The sequence below is a fragment of the Natator depressus genome, chromosome 15, assembly GCF_965152275.1.
Source record: "Natator depressus isolate rNatDep1 chromosome 15, rNatDep2.hap1, whole genome shotgun sequence".
Classification (NCBI taxonomy): domain Eukaryota; kingdom Metazoa; phylum Chordata; order Testudines; family Cheloniidae; genus Natator; species Natator depressus.
Window position 1 is genome coordinate 8,561,682 of NC_134248.1, and position 11,789 is coordinate 8,573,470.

General features: G+C 44.1%; 1 protein-coding gene across 4 annotated transcripts in view; it reads left to right on the top strand.

The window, feature by feature from the left end:
- RNFT2 (ring finger protein, transmembrane 2) overlaps positions 1 to 7,643 on the top strand; it is a 37,886-nt gene extending 30,243 nt beyond the window's left edge. For all 4 annotated transcript variants that reach the window (XM_074973071.1, XM_074973073.1, XM_074973074.1 and 1 more), the window contains 3 exons: positions 1,291 to 1,356; positions 2,550 to 2,651; positions 3,494 to 7,643. In XM_074973071.1, the coding sequence (XP_074829172.1) occupies positions 1,291 to 1,356; positions 2,550 to 2,651; positions 3,494 to 3,628 (303 nt within the window). In that variant the 3' untranslated portion in view covers positions 3,629 to 7,643. The remainder of the gene's footprint in view (positions 1 to 1,290; positions 1,357 to 2,549; positions 2,652 to 3,493) is intronic.
- Positions 7,644 to 11,789: the final 4,146 nt, after the last annotated feature.

Below are 11,789 nucleotides of genomic sequence, written 5' to 3' on the forward strand. Positions count from 1 at the left end.
GCTGTGAACAGAGGTGAAGCAATTCCTCGGCCAGAAAGATGGTGGCTGCAATTTAGATTTCAATGGGTGGCAAGGGAAACACACGTTGTAGGGAGGATGCTAGAAGAGACTGTGGGGCCCCAGCAGAGATACAAATAAGCCCCAGAGAGAGAGAATGGGGTTGCGTGAGAGAGAGCTGCTGCTACCTATCTAGGGATCATTAACTTTTAAAGATCCGTAACAGTCCGCAGCCTCAAGCCCTAGGAGCTGACTGGAAACATTACGGAAGGACCCTTGGAGCCCTTTTATCTGTTGACTGGAAGCATTACTGCTGCTTGCATTTTATTCCACATCTATTGCATGGTGATCTCACAGGCGTTCTCTTCAGAGAGCCCACTTAGTCACACTAACCAAAAAGAAAAAAAAAACCCTCACACAAAAAAATCCAGTGTTTCTGATGTGTGTGCATATCCTGTAAGTCTAATGCAGTTCTTCATATTAGGTCTTTCCCTTGCCCTCCCACTCGCTTCGTATCCAGACAAGCTAGAGATGGAAAAGTCCTGTTATGCCATGCAGCCCCACTCCCTGCTAATGCAGAGCTGTTCCCTATGGGGCCTTTTCTCACATCTTGTCTAGTCTAGTTTGCAGTATGGCTTTCTCTATTTGTCTTGGGAGATTGTCCCACAGGCTGAGAGATTAAACTCTCCGAAATGTATCCCTGATGCTCTGTCAGGCTTTTCCCTTTCTTACCTCTATCCTCACCACTATTTTTATGCAAAATAATTTCTTGGCCTCCTTGAGATATGTAGACAGGTGTCGTGTCCCCCACCACACACACTCACTCACCTTTTGTCGCCACTTAGCCATGCTGTATGTATTTAGATCCTTTAATCTTTTCTCAGAAATCAGTCCCTCCAGCCCCCCCCCCCCCATTTTTGTTGATCTTCTCTGAACTCCTCCCAATTTATAATGAAGAGTCCAGAAATAGACACCATGTTCCAGATGTGGTCACATCAGAGGTGTCGAGAAAGTGAGAGAGACTATTTTGTCCCCTTCCTCTAACGTGAAGTCTCTGGGTATGCAGCTTAAAGTTATAGTCCTTTTTATTTACCATATTGCAGTGTCCGCTCATGTCTGTTTCTCTGCTCTTTGTTGCCCCTAAGTCTCTTTGGGTATTACTGCTTCCCAGGCTCTTTCTTTCCTGTGAGTATCGGTTTGGACCATCTCACCCTAGATGCTCTCCAAGTTACAGGACTCTATGTCTGTTATAAACCTGTGAACAGTGTCTAAAGCTAAATGTTTCTATTGCAGTCTTTTGACATCTGTGGCCGTGTGGGGAGTGTCCGGAAGGCACTGAAGATCCTTTGCACCCCTCAGGTAAGTAGTCAATGTGTGTGGCCAGGTTGACATGGGAAATGTTGCCACAAAGGAAAGGTTCAGTAAAGCATTGCTCAGGGTGCCAGATCTATGGTACTTTTGAAAAAAGTCACCCACCACCCTGTGGCTGTGACGGGTAGCCTTACCTAACTTTTGGGTGGGGAAGCAATTCCTGATGTCTGCCCTTTCCTAACAATGTTAATGGAACAGTGCATGGCTGGTCTAGTGCAAGATGCTGCATCCCTTTTCTGGAAACAGATTGACAAGTATGTACGAGATGTGACGGTGAGAGGTGCTGAATAGTATTGTTTGATCCACTGAGTCTAATAAAATGGCGAGTTGCCATTTGTGTGTGTGTCTGTGTGAGGCAGAGACTTTAAGACATCCTCTGATGTGCAGTTTTATTAAAATAAATACTACCGTATTTGCCCCAAACATGGCAACGTACAGTAGTGTTATGGTGGTATTTACCGCCACTGCTGGACAATACTGTGGTTATTATCTTTTATAGTGGCTTTTCTGGCATGTGGAGTATAGATATGGGACCTAACACCATGGTACTTTCTCAGCACTTGGCATGGGCACTGTGTATGTTTGGAGACAGTGTGGCCCAATGGATAGGGACTGGACTATGAGTTGGGACACTTGGCTCTCTCATCATATGGTTTTGGGCAGGTCACTTCACCTCTTTAGGTTTCTGTTTCCTCATTCGCACAGTGGGGGTAATGACATAAACCCTCCTTTTTATAAAGAGCTTGGAGGTCTGTGGATGAAAAGTGTTTTGGGGGTTTTTTGGAGGTAACTTGTTGATAATAATACTTAGCACTTTCCAAGCACCTTCTATCAGTGCTTTGCAAACGATATTGAACTAATCCTTACAACACCCCACTGAGCTCAATAAATAGCATTATCCTTATTCCACAACTGCAGACTCTGTGGCACAGAGGGGTGAAGTGACTTACCCAACATCCTGCAACAAAGTCACTGTGAAAGCGGGGACTAGGACCCTCATCTCCAGACTCCCAAGTTCTGTGTGTCAGCCACAGTGCAGCGATGTAACTTAGTTTCCAGTGGGCTCTTGTAAGTGTAGAAAAGTTGGGCATGAAAAGAAGCATTTGTGTGCGTGTACAAGAACAAACCAGGCAATCTAAATCCTTTTGCACAGAGAGGTTTTTCTTCCCTCTCCCTAACAGACCTATGGAGTCCGTGCAACCAGCCAGCAGTGCAGTGAGGCTGGAGACATCTGTGCTATTTGCCAAGTGGAGTTCAGGGAACCTTTGATCCTTATGTGCCAGGTAAGAACACCAAACTTGACAAACCCGTTGTGGGATCAAACTTAGCCTTGTCACTTCTAAACCTAGCATAGAAATAGACATAGTATCTCTGTCTAGTGCCCAGTGGACATCTGTCCAAGCACCCAACATAGCATAGACATAGATACTCCCCTGCAGAGCCTAGATTATAACCAAGATCCCCAAGTCTCTCCATTCTTCTACTGTCAGCAAACATCTGTGAAACTTGCAGCCACTGTGTGTCTCATCCTTCTCTAGTGCTGGTCCACACAGAGGGTCAACAGACCTGGGCTAGAAATAGCTGTGTGGACAGCACTTCGAAGTTGCAGCTCAGGCTTTGAAGCCAACCGCCGTCCGTAGGCTTCAAAGCCCGAGCTCTGGCTGGAGCTGCAACTTCAAAGTGCTGCCCACGTGGCTATTTTTAGAGCCCTAGCGCGAGCCTTGCTGTGACTCACTCCAAAATGCTGCCTAGACATACCCCTAGGTTTGGAGAGCCTGGCCCGCACCTGGAATTGCACTTTGAAGAGAAGAGATAGCTAGGGCAGAGCACAGAGCCCTGCTGTTATGCACTCAGAGAGACATCCCACACTGAACTATAGTTTGGACATGTGTGTTTCCATTTCTTCATTAAGAGATGCCGATGTCTGAGTTATTACCTGTGTGGGGCTAGTGTGCTCATATTTGGGTTTATTTTTCATGCAGATGGGTGAGTGAGATCCTACAGGTTGCTCCCTCCTTCTGAACTTGCATTGCTTCCTGTACCAAAGCTTTTCTGTTGCATCCGTGCACTGGGTGACGGGGTTGTTCCCCTCCCCTCAGCCTGACGAGTCCCTTTTTCTCCACAGCATGTGTTTTGTGAAGAGTGCCTCTGCCTGTGGTTTGACAGGGAGAAGACCTGTCCCCTCTGTCGCTCCATCGCGGTGGAGACTCTGCGCTGTTGGAAGGATGGTACCACCTCAGCTCACTTCCAGGTTTATTAACCACAACACATACCACCATCAGGATGACATGTGAGCAGACAGAAGAAAAAGCTGGGAAGCTCCTTGCTTCCAAGTATTTAGTGGGTTGTTGTCTCAGACTTTCACCCAGCTCTCTCTCTCCATCCAACCAGGGGAGCAGGTTGGCATGTTGTTACATCTGTAGCAGGGAGCGGAGTCCGTTAGCATGAAGAGTTCTCTAAGGAGAGGGAAGGGGAGTGAGAGTCAGAATCCATCCCTGCCATTCTTCACTGCTAACTTGGGGCCGAGGTCCTTGCTTGAACTTGCTGTCTACAGCACAAATTACCCCAGGCTGGCCCCTCTTTGTCTATTATCTGAGTGTACATAAATGTCTTGTTTGTAGGGAAAACATGATGAGTTTCCCATTGTATGTGTGTAGTCCATAATATTGGAGGCAAGCTTTCCTTACCTGACTCATGAGAGGACAGCAGACTGGAGTTATGTCATTAAACAGCCTCCTGACGCCCCAGAATCTGTCATCATAAAGTTACATGGCCACTATTATATTACCTGGGGAAATACTCCTTCAGTACCACTGGTTCAGAGGTTCATTTAGGGTTTTGGGAGAGGCCAGTGGCCGATAGCCCTGTTGTGGTCATTGATACCCTAAAACACGTGGGTTGCCATCTTTATCTTTCTGAAACCTCAAGAGAAATAGGAGAGGGCCATACTAAAGAGACCACGAGGGGGTGGCATTTTCTCAGTTTTGGAATGTTCCATCTTTAATGTTCATGGTCAGATTACCTGCTTCCTCTGCAAGTGGGAGAGCATGGTGAGATGGAGAGAGATTAAAGCCAGGTCTGAATTTTACTACAAAAGTTCAAGTGCTAATTGAAGGCCATGTCCGGAGGTGGCTTTCTCAAACACAGCCCACAAACTCCATAGAGTTAATTAAAAAAAAAAAAAAAAAAAGCACCTCGTGCTGTTTCCTGGGGATTGGCTTTATTTAAAAAACAAAATGGCAATCCAATAACATATAGTTTAGCTCAGAACTTTCTTCCTAGGCTTGGCTGTTACGAAGGCTCCTCTTTCGGGGCTGCTCAGCCCACACTTTAGATCCTCTCTCTGTAGGGAGTCAGCAGAATCCACCTCATTGTTTCCTAGCAGGATTGATGCCTGCTAACAGGGTGGAGTGTTGCATGTAAATGCTACCAGTCTGTACAGGCATAAAGAATTTGGAGTCTTTCGAGCTTCATTTGAGATGTCCAAAGACGGTCCTATAGCTCATCTTAAGATTTCTCCTAGATCTAGGGTATATATCTGGATGTGGCCAGCCTGCATGCAAACAGACAATATTTCTAAATTCCCTATCACAGTGACAACTCCTCTAATAAAAGCAATTAGTGGCCCCCTCCTTCTATGAGGGCTGTGTGAAATAGATGCAGGGTGCATTTTACTTGAGAGTTTGTTCATTATGAGGACCCTGCAGTCAGGTTCCACCATCCAGGGTAGACTGGGACAAACTTTCTCTATTGATAAACCACATCTCACCTAAACAAGCAAATGCCTCAGCTTCAGAAAAAGCTTTTTAAGGACAGTGGCTTGTACCCTTAATAGGCAAATGAACAGACTATATGCTGGAGTAGCATGAGTCTGTATTCTGCTGTCACAGTGTCTGTCGAGAATCTTAGGCTGGCACTAGGATGCAAATGGATTTGATGTTTGTTCACTATGTCTCGAGCTGGAGCTTTCTCTTTCACTAGACAATTTACTTTTTGCTGAACACACGGAGAAATGGCTTCATTAAGCAATCATGGCATCTTCCATGCTCATTACTATGGAAATGGCCGTAAGGTTACAATCCCACTTGACTGGATAATCAAGCAGGAAGAACTGTATCTCAGGGAAACAGGGCTGCACGTATGTATTGGTTGCTTTCCTCCCCTCCTACTGTAAAGCCTCCTTGCGGGAAAAATTAAAGCAAACAGGAGCTAATGGCAACTGGGTTTTGTCTTAACTTTCCTTAGAAAAAAATAGGACAAAGGAGAAATGATGGAGGCAGAATCTGAATCAAACCTGAATTAAGAGAGAGCTGGGATGAAGGGAGAGGAGTATAGGCTTTGCCCCACAAAATGCGGTGAGGTGCCTTTGTTAAAAGCCTCTTTAGAAAAGCATGGACTAAGCCAAACAGTCCTCTGGTTGTCTCAAAAGGAAAGGTCCCTTAGATTCTGTAAGAAACAGGAGAGATTTCCAACTGGCATAAAATTTCGACATGTGTATCATAGCCTGGGTGAACTTTTATCTGGGTGGAATGGCAAATTGCTGACTCTGCAAGGAAACACAGGTGAATGTAGTATGAATGGGTTCGGCTTCAGTTCTCTTTGTGTAATACCATTGAGTGAAACTTATAGGTTAATATGTAGTTTCTGCTTTCTAGAGTCTCAAGGCTGTTCTGAAAACCTGATTCCAGTTAGGAGTGACTCTTTCTTTGCTTGCCTTTAGGAACTACTGCAAAAATCTGTGTTGTGGGGAATGATGGTGAAGTGCATCAGAATGTTAATAGGAGAAAGATTAAAACTACTGATGGCATTTGACATTCTGATTGTAAATAAGCTTTTTTTTGTTTAGTGTTTCCTCCCCTGCCATGAATAGGTGCAAGATATATCATTTATTGGTCTTTTCTCTTCTCTTCTCTTCCCTTTTTCCCCCCGACTATTGTCTTCCAGCTGCGAACATGAGAGTGAATTAGCATCTTAATAGTAACTTGATAGGATTAAAACACTCCACTACTGCCAAAACACTCCAGAAAAGCATAACGCAAGGCTTGGTAGTACTACTCATTGGGGGGAATCTCTCCGTTTAGTTGAGGCTTTCAGTAGAATTGTACACCTGCCACAACACTCTAATTTGCTGGGAAATGTGAGCACCTTTTCTCCATCTCTATGCCTCCTCAAAGTGCCCTATTGATTCTTGTTTCTCCCCTCTGTTCTAGGCCTGTATTCTAGCCTCAGAGACATGTGCATGGTTCTCCTATGTTCTATTTCAGTACATTAGGCCATGATATGTGATCAGACCGCTCTGAGGGAGCGAGCCATGCTAAGCTTCCAGTGTCTCTATAATTACAGAAACACATGAGGGTTTTGGTCTGACGCTCCTGGAGCCTGAAATGGAGACTCCCTTTCGCTACAGAGCAGGTGCAGAGCTAGCCGTAGCAGAGTAACTCTCTTCATGCTGATTGCTGCCAATGGATCTCAGTCCTGATGTGGAAGAGCCATGTTTGGAGGTGAGAGACTAGCTCAGTCTCCTTGGACCTTCCTCCTCCCTCCTGAGATTGTTTAGTGCCATGTATAGTGGGGTTTTTGTACTGTGGGCACTTGTTCCACATGAAGGGCAGAGGTCGACTCAGTTCACATATTCCACCAAACAGCTGTGAGTCAAATACTTTTTTTTTTTTTTATCATTATCAACGTGTGGTGGGCAGCACAGAGGTAATGGGCTCTATAGTCCATTAGCAATTCCTTGAGCTGCCCTGTCTCATATTAGTTGTGGTGATTCTTATTCATGGGGCAAAAGAGTCTTAGCCTCTTCTCAGACATGGCATTTAGCCTTCCAGAAGGTAACACAGGGCTGACGCCGACTCTAGTGAACGTCAATGGCAAAACTTTGATCGACTTCAGTAGGAGCAGGAGCAAGGTTGGGGAAAGAATTCATAGTAAATGATCTTCTCTATTTTGGAGAGAAAATAAAAAGTAAGACCTTTTCTTCCCAGTGAACAATTGATTTTTTTTAATAAAGTCATTACAAATATGTACAAAGAGTCTCCAGCATATGAAATTCCTTTTTACAAAAGAGGGAAAGAAGCCATGTCCATCTATACATAAGAGCCATAACTAGCTCATTGCATCTGCAGTAAGCACATGCCTTGCCTTAGCTTTGGTGTGGGAAGGAACTTGCACGGTTACTCTGTAGGGTCTTTCCTGTACCCAGTCGATTTGATGCATTTCACGTTTTTTAATCTGTTCGCGGAGTGTGACTGGGAGCAAACTGGAAAACTCTCAAATGTATTCACTCTTTGAAATTCGGGGTGAATTTCTTCAGCAAATAAACCATGGTCTTCAGATTGATCTTAAAGAGTGTTATGAATATGATTGCAAATTAAGTCAGGGGACATAGTTTCTGCTCCCTGACCGAATGGCAATAATGATATAATATGGCCTGAAATACTGAGAGTCCCTTATACAGTTTGAAATCTACTTTTGGTGAATATTCGAACATTAAGCTGAAAACTAACTTTTCGCAAATATTCGCAGGCCGGTAAAGCACAAGTGCTCAAATACCTGTGCTGACGGTGTACGGACATGGTTATATCAAAAGCCGCTTTTGCATTTGAGTGAACAGCGACAGAAAAAAAATGCTGTTGTGTGCTGAGCGCTAATAAATCGCACCAACCTCTTGTATTACGGATACACTAACTCCACAGTTTGTAGTAGAGCTCCCAGCTCTGTCGCACAGCTCGTAGTGGGAGATGCTGGTCCTTAGAAGACCTGAGGGTGGAAAGGACTTTGGGCTCGGTGGCGGTGGTGATCATTGCAAAGGCAAAGGGAGCATTATTCAAGCCAGCAGGAGAGAGCTTAACGATGATGACAAGGGAAGTGCCTCATGCTGGATGCAGAAACATGCTCTGTGCGATGAGAAAAGAGGGCTCTGGAGTACGGGGTTTTAAATTCAATCCAGAACAGAGTGGGGAAGGGGAAGACTAGAGACAGCACATGAGGATTCCTCTCCTCCCTTTAGAGTACCTGATATCCTGGCATTCTTTTGAGGAAGGTGAAGTCATTGGGAATCATTAAGAAAGGGATAGATAATAAGACAGAAAATACTGTATTGCCTCTATAAAAAGAAAAGGAGGACTTGTGGCACCTTAGAGACTAACCAATTTATTTGAGCATAAGCTTTCGTGAGCTACAGCTCACTTCATCGGATGCATACTGTGGAAAGTATAGAAGATCTTTTTATACACACAAAGAATGAAAAAATGGGTGTTTTCCATTACAAAAGGTTTTCTCTCCCCCCATCCCACTCTCCTGCTGGTAATAGCTTACTCTGATTGCCTCTATATAAATCCCTGGTACCCCCACATCTTGAATACTGTGTGCAGAAGTTGTCGCCCCATCTCAAAACAAAAAAAATATTGGACTTGGAAAAGGTTCAGAAAAGGGCAACAAAAATTATTAGGTGTATCGAACGGCTGCCGTATGGGGAGAGATTAATAAGACTGGGACTTTTCAGGTTGGAAGAGAGATGACTAAGGGTGGGGGGATATAATAGAGGTCTATAAAATCATGACTGGTGTAGAGAAAGTAAATAAGGAAGTGTTATTCACTCCTTCTCATAACACAAGAACTAGGGGCCACCCAATGAAATTAATAGGCAGCAGGTTTAAAACAAACGAAAGGAAGTATATTTTCACCCAATGCACAGTCAACCTGTGGAACTCCTTGCCAGAGGATGTTGTGAAGGCCAAGACTATAACAGGGTTCGAAAAAGAACTAGCTAAATTAATGGAGGATAGGTCCATCAATGGCTATTAGCCAGGATGGGCAGGGATGGTGTCCCTAGCCTCTGTTTGCCAGAAGTTGGGAAAGGGCGACAGGGGATGGATCACTTGATTATTACCTGTTCTGTTCATTCCCTCTGGAGCATTGGGCATTGGCCACTGTCAGAAGACAGGATACTGGGCTAGATGGACCTTTGGTCTGACCCAGTATGGCCGCTCTTATGTTCTTAAGTCACCCATTGTTCATGCTTTAAGTGGGTTTTGACTTTGATTAACATGGTCGTAATCAATCATGCCAGTGTTTTCAAAGCTTCTGTCCCATGAGATGAACAAGATGAACCACATACAGCAGCTTGTATAGATGAGGCTGAACCACAGAGTTTGCCTCCAGAATTAAACTTGTCCAAAACTTAGAGGGATGTGAATGTGGGAACATGTTACAGAGGTAGGGTCTAGCTGTGAAGTGTGGCTCTGTATCCAAAATGCCACAAGGTTTGGTGTGTTTGGATCCACGGTTTTGGTTTGGAGCTCTCCCTAGTTCTGTTACAGTTAACAAGTGGGCTTTAGCCCACGAAAGCTTATGCTCAAATAAATTTGTTAGTCTCTAAGGTGCCACAAGTCCTCGTTCTTTCTGCTGTCTTCTCTAAGCTGTTCATAAAGAAATCTGGAAATAAATAAAGCTGGGTCTGGCAACATGAGACCGGGTCCCATTATCAACACACTTTTTCTACAAGGGAAATTGGCTTCTCAAGAGAAGGGTTTCCTGCTGCCTCACTTCTCTGTTCTCCACCAGCTCCCACAGGGAGATGCTTCTTTCTCTATCTCCTAGGTTTCTGGTGTGAGGAATATGGCTGTAGCAGCACTTAGTCAAGTGTTTTCGAAAGAACAGAGAAAGTGCCTGAGTCTAAGGCCCACTCTACACAATGAAGGGATACCCCCTTAACTAAATCTGTTTCTAAACAATTTAGTTAAATACCTGCTGCCCTCTTTCTGGAAACTCTAAAATTGACTTGAGGGTCTTGTCTCTATTTAGTTTAAGGTGGTAACAACCAAATTAAGTTTTTTAAACTGTTCGAAGGGAGCTGCACTGATTTAACTACACTGATTTAGGGAAAGATTTAGTTAAATTGGTGCAATTTCAATGCGTACACAAGTGGTCAGTGGATCAGTTAAGCCTCATCAGCACAAAACTATGTATTTTGATGATTTCCTCTGCCTCCAAATGGTAACACTTGTTCTAGGACACAAAAATGTAGGCGAGCGCAGATAGTCTTGTAATATAGAAGGGGTAGAATGGCTTCCACACCTTCCCTTTTAGCTGGTGAAAAGCATTCCAAGAAAGAGAGTAGAAATCTGGAAACACTAGATCAGATTCAACCCTGGGTATAACCCCACTGACTCCAAGTCAATGGACTTACACCAGGAATAAATTTGGCCTAGTGATGGGGGGGATGAGGAGGCAGTATTATCCTATTCTTAGCTGCATTTCTAATTTGAAATGTGAAGTTCCAATATGCTATGGGATCTATCTCATGCAAGTGCTGCTTTAAAAATTAATAAAGACTTTCTTCACAGCCACATTATGCAGCATTCCATACAGACTATGATCTCATAACCTTCTTCCCTGGCTTGCACACACACTGTCTGCTGAAACCTAAGATGAGGTCTTTTTTTCATTTAGAGAGCACTCCCGCTCTTCACAGAGGCTCCTCTGCAGAGCTAATCAAAATCAATGGCTTCTTGGGTGCTGCAAAAAGGAGAGGAGGGGGAGGGACCGTGCAGGCTTCCTTTACATTCGGAAAGTACAACCCCACCACCACCATCTTGCACAGTCCTTGTAATGAACAAGAACGATGGTGGGGAGTATACAACATGTATTAGTTTCCAAATACAAATATCAACTGGAGTTGAATCTGGTATTTTTTTTTAAAAAAGCATAAAAACACTCCTTGTCAAAAGATGGAGGCATTCAAGTATAGTCATTTATACCTGAAAATGTAAGGCTTAGACAAATACATACCCTCTAGTAAATCACTGAATTTATATACAGAGAATGTTGGCTGTAAAGCTTCTGCCAAGAGACTTCTCTAGCAAAGTTTCCTTGACTCAGCTCTTAGATTAAGTCTTGTAAACCTAACATTCCATTCACACAAAACATCTGATTTAAGCCTACAAAAGCCAGGCAAGTCAGAGTTAAAGAAGAATTCCCGTGCCAAATTCTGTTCTCATGTAAACCTGTGAAATGCTTTCGATATGGTTGTAGCTTTCCTGGGCATAATGTGTCCTTTTGTATTCTTGACTGAGTTCTTGGGAACAGCTGAAGAGGTCTCTGTCCCTTTTCTCCCTATCCCCATCCTCGGCCCGGTCCTCCTCCAGAGAATCCTTCCTGGATTTTACATTGAGCTCTGTCTGTACTAAGGGACTTTGCGGGTTTAGTCAGTGCTGTGTGCCTCATTGTTGAGTCTCAGCACCTTGATTGAAGTAGCTCCCACTACCAGGGACACAACACTGAGAGCAGAACCTATTCCTTGTGCCCTTAAACTGTCTCACTGTGTCACAGGATTGTGGCGTATCTGTGACTGATTTATGAAAGCCCTAGATGGGGCAAAAACCACATAAGGTTTTGGAGCTGCAGACCGAGGTAGC